Source organism: Hyperolius riggenbachi, chromosome 7, assembly GCF_040937935.1.
Source record: "Hyperolius riggenbachi isolate aHypRig1 chromosome 7, aHypRig1.pri, whole genome shotgun sequence".
NCBI classification, from domain to species: Eukaryota; Metazoa; Chordata; class Amphibia; order Anura; family Hyperoliidae; genus Hyperolius; species Hyperolius riggenbachi.
The window spans coordinates 301081677-301095017 of NC_090652.1; the positions used below are offsets into that span (position 1 = coordinate 301081677).

Here is a 13341-nt window from a genome sequence, read left to right on the forward strand (position 1 = left end):
ACAGGAGGGATGCACTGGACACAGGAGGGCAGCTTGGACACAGGAGGCAGGAGGACACCAAAGACACAGCGCAGCAATGGACACAGGAGGGCAGCTGGGACACAGGGGATTCAGGAGGACACCAGAGACACAGGGCAGCACTGGACACAGGAGGAATGCACTGGACACAGGAGGGCAGCTGGGACACAGGGTAGGCAGGAGGACACCAGAGACACAGCGCAGCAATGGACACAGGAGGGATGCACTGGACACAGGAGGGCAGCTGGGACACAGGGGAGTCAGGAGGACACCAGAGACACAGGGCAGCAATGGACACGGGGGATGCACTGGACACAGGAGGGTAGCTGGGACACCGGAGGCAGGAGGACACCAGAGACACAGTGCAGCAATGGACACAGGAGCCATGCACTGGACACAGGAGGGCAGCTGGGACACACGGGAGTCAGGAGGACACCAGAGACACAGGGCAGCACTGGACACAGGAGGAATGCACTGGACACAGGAGGGCAGCTGGGACACAGGGTAGGCAGGAGGACACCAGAGACACAGGGCAGCAATGGACACAGGAGCCATGCACTGGACACAGGAGGGCCGCTGGGACACAGGGGAGTCAGGAGGACACCAGAGACACAGGGCAGCACTGGACACAGGAGGAATGCACTGGACACAGGAGGGCAGCTGGGACACAGGGTAGGCAGGAGGACACCAGAGACACAGCGCAGCAATGGACACAGGTGGAATGCACTGGACACAGGAAGGCAGCTGGGACACAGGGTAGGCAGGAGGACACCAGAGACACAGCGCAGCAATGGACACAGGAGGGATGCACTGGACACAGGAGGGCAGCTGGGACACAGGGGAGTCAGGAGGACACCAGAGACACAGGGCAGCACTGGACACAGGAGGAATGCACTGGACACAGGAGGGCAGCTGGGACACAGGGTAGGCAGGAGGACACCAGAGACACAGGGCAGCACTGGACACAGGAGGAATGCACTGGACACAGGAGGGCAGCTGGGACACAGGGTAGGCAGGAGGACACCAGAGACACAGGGCAGCACTGGACACAGGAGGAATGCACTGGACACAGGAGGGCAGCTGGGACACAGGGTAGGCAGGAGGACACCAGAGACACAGGGCAGCACTGGACACAGGAGGAATGCACTGGACACAGGAGGGCAGCTGGGACACACGGGAGTCAGGAGGACACCAGAGACACAGGGCAGCACTGGACACAGGAGGGCAGCTGGGACACAGGGTAGGCAGGAGGACACCAGAGACACAGGGCAGCAATGGACACAGGAGGAATGCACTGGACACAGGAGGGCAGCTGGGACACAGGGTAGGCAGGAGGACACCAGAGACACAGGGCAGCACTGGACACAGGAGGAATGCACTGGACACAGGAGGGCAGCTGGGACACACGGGAGTCAGGAGGACACCAGAGACACAGGGCAGCACTGGACACAGGAGGGCAGCTGGGACACAGGGTAGGCAGGAGGACACCAGAGACACAGGGCAGCAATGGAAGACAGAGTGGGCACTTATTGGGGACACCTTCAGACCATAAGATGCACTGAATTTTTACTCCCAATTTTGGGGGAGAAAAAGTGAGTCTTATGGTCCAATAATACAGTACAAGGATCCAATAGCAAGAGTCGTCACTCCTCAGGCTGCTGCGATAAGCTGTACTGAGGAGGGGTTACTCAACATGTTTCAGGTGGAGACCTTCCTCAGCTGTCAAAGCTCGGCCCAAAACAAATGGAGGCTTCCATATTTATTTTCTGCAACCTGCATGGGGCTGTATTGCTGATCCTCTGCCTTTAATTTTTTTTGCCATAGACTCTGAACAAGTATGCTGATCAGATGTTTGACTGTAGTAAAAATAATAGAATTAACCTCCTTAGCAGTTCTCACGAGTTCAGCTCGGGGTGGAAAAAACATGCCAGGAGCGCTAACCCCGAGCTGAACTCGTGATAGCCGCCGGGAGGTCTATGCAGAGCAATGCGTGCAGCAGGCATTTTAACTCGCCTCCTGGGGGATCCCGACTTCGGCCGCCATTCTTCTTCCTCTCCTCCGAGGCTCTGCTTCCCCCTGGTGAGATCGGCGTCTGTTGTCATGACGACAGCCGGCAATTTCACTAAAGGGTTACAGCGCCACCCGGAGGATGGAGGGAAAACTGCAGCGCTGGATCCCAGGGAGGTGAGTGATTGCTGGGCTGCTGCAGATCTCCCTAGCATCATGATTTTTTTCCGGATTTTAAGATCTAAAACAGTGATCCTCAAACTAAGGCCCGTGGGCCGAATGTGGCTCAATGAGGCTTTTTTACCGCCCCCCCCCCCACACACACACACACAATGTATTGCTTATAGATGCGGTCAGCTACATCTTCATATATTGTTGGTCCGCATATAGAATAGCAGTGCTGGCCCCACCCATCCACATGGAAGCCAGAAAGCAGTAATTCACTGGTTTCTAATCAAATTCCACATCAGGTGACCCTGCTCTCCACTGCAGGTTGTCACCTGGGTATGCTTCACTGTCTGGCCTGCAAAGACTTCTACATCATGTTATGTATACTCCAGCCCTCCCGCAGTCTGAAGTATGTTGACCTGGCCCTTGACCCAAAATGTTTGGGGACCCACTGATCTAAAAGTATGCAAAACGAATTACACCGCTTTTAGACCGTAAAATCCGGAAAGAATCATAACGCCAAGGGGGTTCACAAAAATGTTTTTTTTTTTAAATAATATTTATTTACAAATTATTTAGTAAGTTTTGACCCATTATAAAGGCTTTCCCCACCCTGATGTACATTTTAAAGAGACTCCGTAACAAAAATTGCATCCTGTTTTTTTTATCATCCTACAAGTTCCAAAAGCTATTCTAATGTGTTCTGGCTTACTGCAGCACTTTATACTGTCACTGTCTCTGTAATAAATCAATGTATCTTTCCCCTGTCAGACTTGTCGGCCTGTGTCTGGAAGGCTGCCAAGTTCTTCAGTGTTGTGGTTCTGCTATGAACTCCCCCTTCCGGGCCCCTCTATGCACACTGCCTGTGTATTATTTAGATTAGAGCAGCTTCTCTCTTATCTTTTACAAGCTGGATAAATCGTCCTCTGAGCTGGCTGGGCTTTCACATACTGAGGAAATTCAGACAAGGGCAAAGCTGTTTGCAGGAAGAAACGAGCAGCCTGAAACTTCAGTGCATGAGAGCAGAAGGGGGAAAGAAACACACAAATGATCTCTTGAGATTCAAAAGGAAGGGTGTATACAGCCTGCTTGTGTATGGATGTATTTTCTATGTGTGGACATACTGTACATCAACCTACTTCCTGTTTTGGTAGCCATTTTGTTTGTTTATAAACAAACTTTTTAAAACTGTTTTAACCACTTTTAATGCGGCGAGGAGCGGCGAAATTGTGTCAGAGGATAATAGGAGATGTCCCCTAACACACTGGTATGTTTACTTTTGTGCGATTTTAACAATACAGATTCTCTTTAAGTGCCATCAGGTGATCTCTGCAAAATGTTTGTTTACTGAGACTTCCAAAGCCAGCAAAAATAATGCCTTGTCTCCCAGAGTCTTGGGGGAAGGGGGGGAGCATTCCACGTAAGTAGGCATCCTGAATAATTGACTGTTTAATATATGTCTCTACAGGGCCTCTTTAATGACATGGTTGCAGATGTCAGCACTGTATTAATAATTCTCTCCTCCCTATACTGGCACTGTCAGAACGGGGTAATTAAAGAGACACTGACGCGGAAAAAAAATGATATATTTGTACGTGTAGTACAGCTAAGAAATAAAACATTAGGAGCGGAGACATGAGTCTAATATTGTTTCCAGTACAGGAAGAGTTAAAGCGGTATAAAACCCTGACATAATATTCAATGAAAACATGTTTTCCTACTTTTTATGTGCCATACGGTTATCATATTTGCTTTTGTTCATAAGTATTATTATTCATTTAGAAATTACAAGTTCCCAAAGTACACTTTTTTTTTTGCTCTGAGAGCTGACATTGCATTTTATTCATAACTGCTTTATTCATCTTGTAATTTAAGCAAAAATGCTTTCTTGAGTGTCTGACTGTGTTCAGGAGAGTCTGCAGTGTCAGAGAAGTGTTTACTTAACCTCCCTGGCGGTAAGCCCGAGTTGAGCTCGGGCTATGCCGCGCAGGGAGCTATCTCAGCCCCTGGTGGGGCGATTTTCATCATGTAAAGTGCTGTGCGCGCAGCTAGCACTTTGCTAGCCGCGCGCACAGCTCGATCGCCACCGCTCTGCGGCGATCGCAGAGGCAGAAGAGGGCCCCCCCCGCCAGAGCCCTGCGCTGCCCGGACCAATGAGTTCCGGGCAGCGCTATGGGCTGGATCGGATGCGCCTGACGGCAGGATGTCGGCTGACGTCCATGACGTCATGCCGATCCTCGCCATGGCGACAGGAGAAGCCAAACAGGGGAACGCGTTGTATACGCGCTCCCCTGTTTGCTATTGATGCCGGCAACGATCGCACTAGAGGGACACATGCGCCCTCTAGTGGTGTTTCATGTAGCTACCACTCTGGTAGCTTTACATGAAACAAAAAAAAAAATTAAAAAATTTTTTTTTTGCCCATTTGAAAAAAAAATTAACCGCCAAGGAGGTTAATTGTATCAAGTGAGGAATGTAAACACAAGATAGCATTATCTCCAGTTCTGATGCGTCCAGCTGTCTCGGCAGGGAGCTTGTAGGTCCTGTGTTTAACCCTTTAAATGCTGTTCTAGCAAAAAATGGTGGTAGTATATACTATGCTGTAAATAATCTTTTAGAGCAAAGAAAAAGTGCTGGGTTTAATTCCACATTAAGAAACTCCAGTTGTTATATATGCAAAATTGCCATCGAGCTCCACGACTTTCAAAGTCGCAGAAAGCTCTGTCTTCTGAAGCTTGTTATCTCAAGTGTCAGTCACTGTATTGTTGTTTTGTCCTGCAGAGAACAGTTCAAAAGTTCACCAGCCTACTCTGTAAAATAATTTAGAATGCTGAGTAGTGTGTAAACTGCAAATATTAGAGAATGATGCAATGTTATAAACAAAAAAAACTATACAACTGGAAAATAAAAATACGAGAATATTTTCTTTGCTACTAATCTTCTAGTAATTATCCGTACTACACAACCAATTCATTATATCATATTTTTTTTTGTTTGCTTCAGTGTCTCTGTAAGTGCAGTTGTATGCAGCCATCATTGAGGACTTGTTGATTTCCTGTATGGGGGGTGCGGGATCAGCAGGGAATCCGGAATGATTTCGGTTGTTCCTGGGCTGAAGCTGCCCGCCTTGCGCCCTGCAGCTGACTGCTGTCTGTGTGACGGTGATGTATTCCCGCTCGGTGTGACGCAGATGCCCTCTCCGCGCTGTGTGGGCTGCTTCTGCTGGAGTTAATGCAGCGTGGTTATTAGTAGCCATTGTACAGGGAACACAATTGATTTTATGCACTGCGGGGGAAGCGGTTGCATCCAGAGGGGTAAATGAGGCAGAAGAGGGAGCTTTATACATAAACAAAACGACACAGAGCGTTTGGTTGGGGATCAGCACCGACATCTACTGTCTCTCCTGCCGCTGAAAGGACCACTAGCGCGAAAAATAGTAAAATTTTAAATACACGTAAACATATACAAATAAGAAGTATGTTTCTCCCAGAGAAAACTAAGCCATACATTACTTTTCTCCTATGTTGCTGTCACTTACAGTAGGTAGTCGAAATCTGACAGAACCGACAGGTTTTGAATTAGTCCATCTCTTCATGGGGGATTCTCATCAAGGCTTTTATTCTTTATAGAGACATTCCCAGAAAAGGATTTATACAATGATGCTGGCCAGCCTCCCTGCTCACCATACACTTTTTTGGCAGTTGGACAGAGCAACTGCCATTCACAAAGTGCTTTTGAAACAAAACTCTGAAAATCCCCCATGAAGAGATGGACTAGCCCAAAACCTGTCGGTAATGTCAGATTTCTACTACCTACTGTAAGTGACAGCAACATAGGAGAAAAGTAATGTATGGCTCCTTTTACTCTGGAAGAAATGTACTACTTATTTGTATGTGTTTTAAATTTTAAGATTTTTGCGACAGTTTTTCTTTAAATGGAACCTAAGCTGAGAAGGATGTGGATTTTTCCTTTTAAAATAATACCAGTTGCCTGACTCTCCTGCTGATCCTGTGTCTCTAATACTTTAAGCCACAGCCCCTCAACAAGCATGCAGCAGATCAGGTGCTCTGACTGAAGTCAGACTGGATTAGCCGCATGCTTGTTTCAAGTGTGTGATTCAGCCACCACTGCAACCAAAGAGATCAGCAGGACTGCCAGGGAACTGGTATTGTTTAAAAGGAAACATCCATATCCCTCTCAGCTAAGGTTCCCTTGGTATGGGGTCAATTCAGACAAAGCAGTACAAGTGGTAACAACTTTAAAGTGTATAAGGAGCTATCACCTGGCTACAGCTGTTCTTAACCTATTTTGGTTCCTGGACGTAGAAACTACGTCCAGGAACCATGCGCGCGGCTGATCGCGCGCGTGCACGCGCACTCCCGGCCCGCGGTTCGTTAGCCAGGCAATCAGTGAATCGGGCTACGGTGCCCGATCACTGATTCCTCTCCCCCACTGAAAAAGCGACAGCTTCTCTCGGAAGCTGTGCCTTTTCTGGCTGTTCCCTCCCCGATGCGTCACTTTAAGCGTGTGTTACGCTTAGAGTGACGTCATGTAAACAAACTCATGGCCGCCATCTTGTGGCCAAAAACTAATACTACAACTGAAAATAAAAAAAAAATGAAAATCAACACACATTTACATTACAAACCTATTGTTTACCTCCCACCATCCCAAAACTACCCAAATAAAATGTTTACTATAAAAAAAAAACATTACAATAAAAAAACAAACAAACATGTAAATATTTACCTAAGGGTCTAAACTTTTTAAATATCAATGTAAAGATGAAATATGTCTATATTTTTTTTATTTTAAACTTGTAAATAGTGATAGATGCAAAACGGAAAAAATGCACCTTTATTTCCAAATAAAATATTGTCGCCATACATTGTGATAGGGACATAATTTTAACGGTGTTATAACCGGGACATATGGGCAAATACAATACGTGAGTTTTAATTATGGAGGCATGTATTATTTTAAAACTATAATGGATGAAAACTGAGAAATAATGAATTTTTCAACTTTTTTCTTATTCTTCCTGTTAAAATGCATTTACAGTGAAGTGGCTCTTAGCAAAATGTACCCCCCAAAGAAAGCCTAATTGGTGGCGGAAAAAACAAGATATAGATCAGTTCATTGTGATAAGTAGTGATAAAATTATAGGCTAATGAATGGGAGGTGAACATTTCTCACGTGAAAACGATGGAACCTGAATGGGTTAAGCCACACCTGCATTAGGAAAAACAAGTTGCGGGCTACTACAATGTGTGGTACTGACTGCATGCCTCCTCCAATGCGGTCTTGTTACCGGATGTGTTCTATGCATTTGCTATACTATTCTTTTGAAATCAGATTACGATTCCTGCAAACTTTGTCCTTTAAAAGTGTTAAGGTGCTTTTGATCAGAGGAGGTTGGGGATGTGTATATGGGGGCAGTGCAGAGTTCCTTCGTAATGAAACACATCGTAAAATAATTAAGTAAATAATGCCTAGAATTGGACGGTATAACACGTTGCCGCTGTTCATCTCGTCGTCTTTTCTCCCGCAGCTTTGCCATAACCCGGGAAGGCCGGCTGCTCCTGGCGGATGATATGGGTCTGGGGAAGACCATCCAGGCTATCTGCATAGCGGCGTATTACAGGAAGGAGTGGCCGCTGCTGGTGGTGGCACCATCATCTGTCAGGTTCACCTGGGCAGAGGTAGGCTGCTGTGCGTGAGTTGTGCCTGTCACCTTGATTGAATTTGCCAGAAATCCATCTGAGAAATTGATGGTGTATAGCTGGCTTATCTCCATTTCTTTTGACGTCCTTATCTCCAGTGAGTGTGCTATCTTATCTGAGTTTGCATACCTAGTTCATTTGCGCACAGAGATGTGTGCTTGTGTGTATGCGGGGGAAGAAGTTTGTGTGGGTGTCTTTTGGGTGGTATCCAGGAGGATTCTGGGAGGTCCAGTAGATTAATTTTAGTTTTGAAAACCCAGGTACCGGTAAAGGCAGCCATACACTGGGCGATTGCCACCAGATCGACCAAGAAATAGATCCCTCTCTGATCTAATCTGATCACAGAGGGATCTATTGGCTGCCCATACACTGCACACAGATTTTGAATCTATTTCAGCATGCCAGCCAGCCGCTATACATTACCTGTCCGCCGGCGCAAGTCCCAGGGTCCCTGCAGTCTCTCACTTCTTTCACCGTCCTCCTTCGTCTTCGCTTCACTTCCTGTCCCATCTTGTGACAAGCAGAAAGTTCAAACAGTAGAGCGTCGTCCTCCATCTTCGCTTCACTTCCTGTCCCCTGTGACAAGGAAGTTCAAACAGTAGAGCGCCCTCCTCCATCTTCGCTTCACTTCCTGTCCCCTGTGACAAGGAAGTTCAAACAGTATACGCCCTCCTCCATCTTCGCTTCACTTCCTGTCCCCTGTGACAAGGAAGTTCAAACAGTAGAGCGCCCTCCTCCATCTTCGCTTCACTTCCTGTCCCCTGTGACAAGGAAGATCAAACAGTAGAGCGCCCTCCTCCATCTTCGCTTCACTTCCTGTCCCCTGTGACAAGGAAGTTCAAACAGTACAGCGCCCTCCTCCATCTTCGCTTCACTTCCTATCACGTGACAAGGAAGTTCAAACAGTAGAGCGTCGTCCTCCATATTCGCTTTACTTCCTGTCCCCTATGACAAGGAAGTTCAAACAGTAGAGCGCCCTCTACTGTTTGAACTTCGCCTTCTCACAGGACGGGACAGGAAATTAAGACGGAGAGGACGCTGGAAGAAATGAGAGACTGCAGGCACCTGGGAACTCGCGCCAGAGAACAGGTGATGTATTGCTGCCGCTACGCTGCGTCAGTTCTCGCCATATCGAACGCCGCTAACGACATGCTCCCGACCCGCCGGCGATCAAGCTAAATTTCCCGCCTGGACAGTTCGGGTGGAATCGGTCAACATTTGTGTAACGATTTCACAGCAGATTCGATCAGTGATTGAATCTGCTGTATATCGGCGGGAAATCGTTTTTAGGTGTATGGATACCTTAAGAAAAGGATGCAAAAAAGCACCAGAAGAACCAATAGCAGGGGCGCCTTTACCTACTGACCACCCAGGCAGCGGCTTGGAGCGGCTTTGATGTGGAAGGCGCAATAAATTACTGTCTGTCCAAGGGGAAATAAAAATTCCTGTCCTGAAAGACCGTTGTAAGGGACTGGAGAGAAAAAGATTTCCTTCTGTTTTAAGAAGGCAAATTACACCAAGCTTTGCTTTTTTAGTAGGAGGGCATTTGGTTCCTTTTATCCCCCTATACATTCCTAGTAGCTTGGGTCACCCTGAGCTGCTTGGTTACTCTGCTCTTTTCACAAATAGCCTTCTGCTAAGTCACTAAAGAATCATTCAGAGTTCAGAATTATAGATACTCCCTAAGAAGGTGTCTCTGGCTTATAGCTGTTCTCTGCCTCTCCACAGAGGAGACAGCGACAGCGCCCTACCCCCAAATGTTACTGAGTCTGCAGAGGGAGTGAGACAAACAAACAGTAAACTCTGCAGACAGCTGTGTGCTCTGCTAGAATGTCTGCATGTCTAGATGTCAGGAGGATCGCCATGACTAGCTATGGATCATCTGATCCTCTCCCCTACACAGCCTGCACTTCTCCCTGAATTCAACAGGACAGTGTTTGAAGTGTGTAATGGACACAGTGGGGGTTGCAGGTTTTGTCTTTCATTGTGCGTGAGTGAATAGGAGGGCAGCATCTAAAGCTCAAACAATGATAATGGACATGTAAGCAATGTGTGTAATTACATCCATCACTACTTATAATTGAAGATGGCATAATAATGTATTTCCATTAATGCTGTCTGTTTGCCCTCTCTCTAATGCTATGTACCACCTCACGATTTTTCCAACGATTTTCCCGATGTTCATCAATTTTTTTTTTTTGAGCGACAAGTAGTCATTTACACGATGTTGTGACATCGCTTAGCGTTGTGTGGTGAAAAGTGACTGTCACTGAGGATCAAGTAAAGTACTGAGGTCGCTTGACTTCTCGTTTGCGCCCGTCCTGTAATATCACGTGACATCTCACATACCCGCTGGCAGGAAGATGAATCGCTGGACGCTTGTCATGAGGGACACATCGCTGGATCCATCTTCCTGTGTTGTTGCAGTCACTGTGGTGAGTGTGGAGCTTAACTTTGCTTGCCCTCACCCTCTGCTCATGCTCCCTCTCCCACTGTCTCTCTGACCAAACAAGTGCTACTTGGGGAACAATGTGCACAACTATGTACACTAGTCTGAGCACTCTTCAGGGGAGCCAGTAGCATTTGGAACTATTATTGTGTATTTATGTAGCACTGACATCTTCAGCACTTTACAGAGTACATAGTCATAACACTGACTGCTCACTGGAGCTTACAATTTCATCCCTACCATAGTCAAACTGTAATGTCCGACCATATTATTATCATGTATTTATATAGCACTGACATCTTCTGCAGTACTTTATATAGCACTGACATCTTCTGCAGTACTTTACAGAGTACATAGTCATGTCACTGACTGTCCTCAGAGGAGCTCACAATCTAATCCTACCATAGTCATAGTCTAATGTCCTACCATATTATTATGTATTTATATAGCACTGACATCTTCTGCAGCACTGAAGAGAGTACATAGTGATGTCACTGACTGTCCTCAGAGGAGCTCACAATCTAACCCTACCATAGTCATAGTCTAATGTCTTACCATATTATTATTATTTATTTATATAGCACTGACTTCTCCTGAAGCACTTTACAGAGTACATAGTCATGTCACTGACTGTCCTCAGAGGAGCTCACAATCTAACCCTACCATAGTCATAGTATAATGTCCTACCATATTATTATTGTTTATTTATATAGCACTGACATCTCCTGAAGCACTTTACAGAGTACATAGTCATGTCACTGACTGTCCTCAGAGGAGCTCACAATCTAATCCCTACCACAGTTATAGTCTAATATTTTCAATATAGGATTGTTTTGGGGTAAACCAGTTGACTTATTAGTATGTTTTTTATGATGCAGGAAATGTCTGAAGTGTCTGAAGACAGAAACTCCATGCAGATTTTGCCCTGGCCAATGTTTAAGCCTAGGACTCAGCACTGAAATGCAGTAGTGGTACCCACTGAGCCTCTATTCTACCTCATAGATATCTGCTCATCCATGTCATCAATTCTGACCCTCTACTACCCTTCCTCCCTCCATTCTACTTCTCTTCTCTTGTATCACTTACACTACAAACACACTGTGCTTATCTCCAGAATGGATTATGAATCAAACTGTTAAGGTCCGTACACACGCCGGACGTTAGGCAACGACGGGTCCGTCGTTGCCTCCCGCTGGGTGGGCGTGCCAGCGACAGTCCGGCGTGTGTACGCTCTGTCGTCAGACTGATACGGCTGTTTCTGAGCGATCCGCCGGGCGGATCGCTCAGAAACAGCCGTATCAGTCTGACGACAGAGCGTACACACGCCGGACTGTCGCTGGCACGCCCACCCAGCGGGAGGCAACGACGGACCCGTCGTTGCCTAAAGTCCGGCGTGTGTACGGACCTTTAGGCCCAGTGCACACCAAAACCGCTAGCAGATCCTCAAAACGCTAGCGGTTTTGGAGCAGATTTCAGAGCGATTCTAGGCATGTTTAGAGACATTTTCTAAACATGCCGAGCGTTTTTGTGGAGCAGATTACAAATATTGTTACAGTAAAAGCTGTTACTGAACAGCTTCTGTAACAAATACGCCCGGAAAACTGCTCTGATCTAGCGGTTTTCAGAGCGGTTTGCATTTTTCCTATACTTTACATTGAGGCAGAATCGCTTCTGCAAACCGCAAATGTGCAGCAGGAGGCACGTTTGTGGTTTGCTACAATCCTAAAACCGCTGGTGTGCACCAGCCCATGGAAATACATTAGCCAAGCGTTTTCACAGACAAATGCGGTTGGCGGATCGCTGCTAAAACCGCTCGGTGTACACTGTGCCTTAAACCACCTTACCATATCAGCCCTTCAATGTCATGATATACCCACTCCAGTCCTACCCTAACAGGTGGTAACATATTGCATATCTCATAATGTTTGTGAAAAATTATTTTGAAAGTAAGAATGTCTTGCTTGATAATCCAATCTTGCAATGTGACTGCCATTGGAACTTGTAGTGTGGATGCTGTATTTATTTGAGGTGCATTCTGGCAGCATGTGCTGTATGGCATACAATGATGATCATCCACAAGGCAAACTTAGGCAGCTGCCTAGGGTCTAGAGAGAGTTTAGGGGCCTGGTGGTTGCTAGCCCCCACCAAATCTAACTAAATAAGCCAGGTGACCATCAGTGGAGGGCAAAGTGTTATCTTGCCCAGGGCCCCATTTCATAGTTATCCCTCTCTGATGGCTTATATCATGTGTGAAGTGTTCTATAATGTATATGATTTTTGTTTTATTTTTTATGGGGGGGCGCCACAGGATTTCTTGCCTGGAGTGACAAGAAGGCTTGAGGCGCCCCTGACCAATAGTGTAGTATTTCTGGGAAATGTAAAGAAACATGGGTTGCTATAAACAACCACAATTTCAGGCATGTGGAGAAGGACCGTCTCCACTCGGTTATGATGACTCGGTTGGGTCAACATGGGTCGAGCTCCAGAAAACAACAAAGAACCACTTGATGTAGTTGCAGAGGTTACCCCTCCCTGGGACAGGGGAGGAGACAATGCAAGATAGGAGGAGGTATCCCAATTGTGATATAATATGTCGTGAGTGGGGATAAGTAATAGGTCTTGCCTCTTGATAAGAGGTAAAGATTTTTATTGTTTGACACCAGTTAAAAGACATTTTACACAGAACCTGCCCGTTTCTCAGGGCAATATGAGACAAAGACATGACAAATGATTTGGTGCTCTGAAACAGAGATGCACAGCTCAGACACTGTCTCGTATTGACCTGAGGGAGCGGGCAGTTCCCATGAAACGCGTTGTCTTATTATTGGTGTCTAACAATAACAGTCTTAAAGTGAACCTCCAGACTAAAAATCTACTCAGCAGCACTGAAAAGGCTTGGCGTTTCTTTAACAATTTCACACCATCAGAACTTTGTTTTTCTTACTGAAGTCTCATTTTTAGCTGCATTTTAGCTAA

General features: G+C 46.4%; 1 protein-coding gene and 1 long non-coding RNA gene across 4 annotated transcripts in view; one reads left to right on the top strand and one right to left on the bottom strand.

The window, feature by feature from the left end:
- The window catches only part of SMARCAL1 (SWI/SNF related, matrix associated, actin dependent regulator of chromatin, subfamily a like 1), an 80763-nt gene that overhangs the window by 33039 nt on the left and 34383 nt on the right, over positions 1-13341 (top strand). For both annotated transcript variants that reach the window (XM_068246088.1, XM_068246089.1), the window contains exon 7: positions 7745-7895. In XM_068246088.1, the coding sequence (XP_068102189.1) occupies positions 7745-7895 (151 nt within the window). The remainder of the gene's footprint in view (positions 1-7744; positions 7896-13341) is intronic.
- The window catches only part of LOC137525188 (uncharacterized), a 66742-nt gene that overhangs the window by 13473 nt on the left and 39928 nt on the right, over positions 1-13341 (bottom strand). Inside the window, exon 3 of one of the 2 annotated variants that reach the window (XR_011022885.1) lies at positions 5195-5415. The exons of the other annotated variant lie outside the window; for it this stretch is intronic. This is a non-coding gene — a long non-coding RNA (uncharacterized lncRNA). Of the gene's footprint in view, positions 1-5194; positions 5416-13341 lie in introns of those variants that run through there. 2 annotated transcript variants of the gene reach the window in all.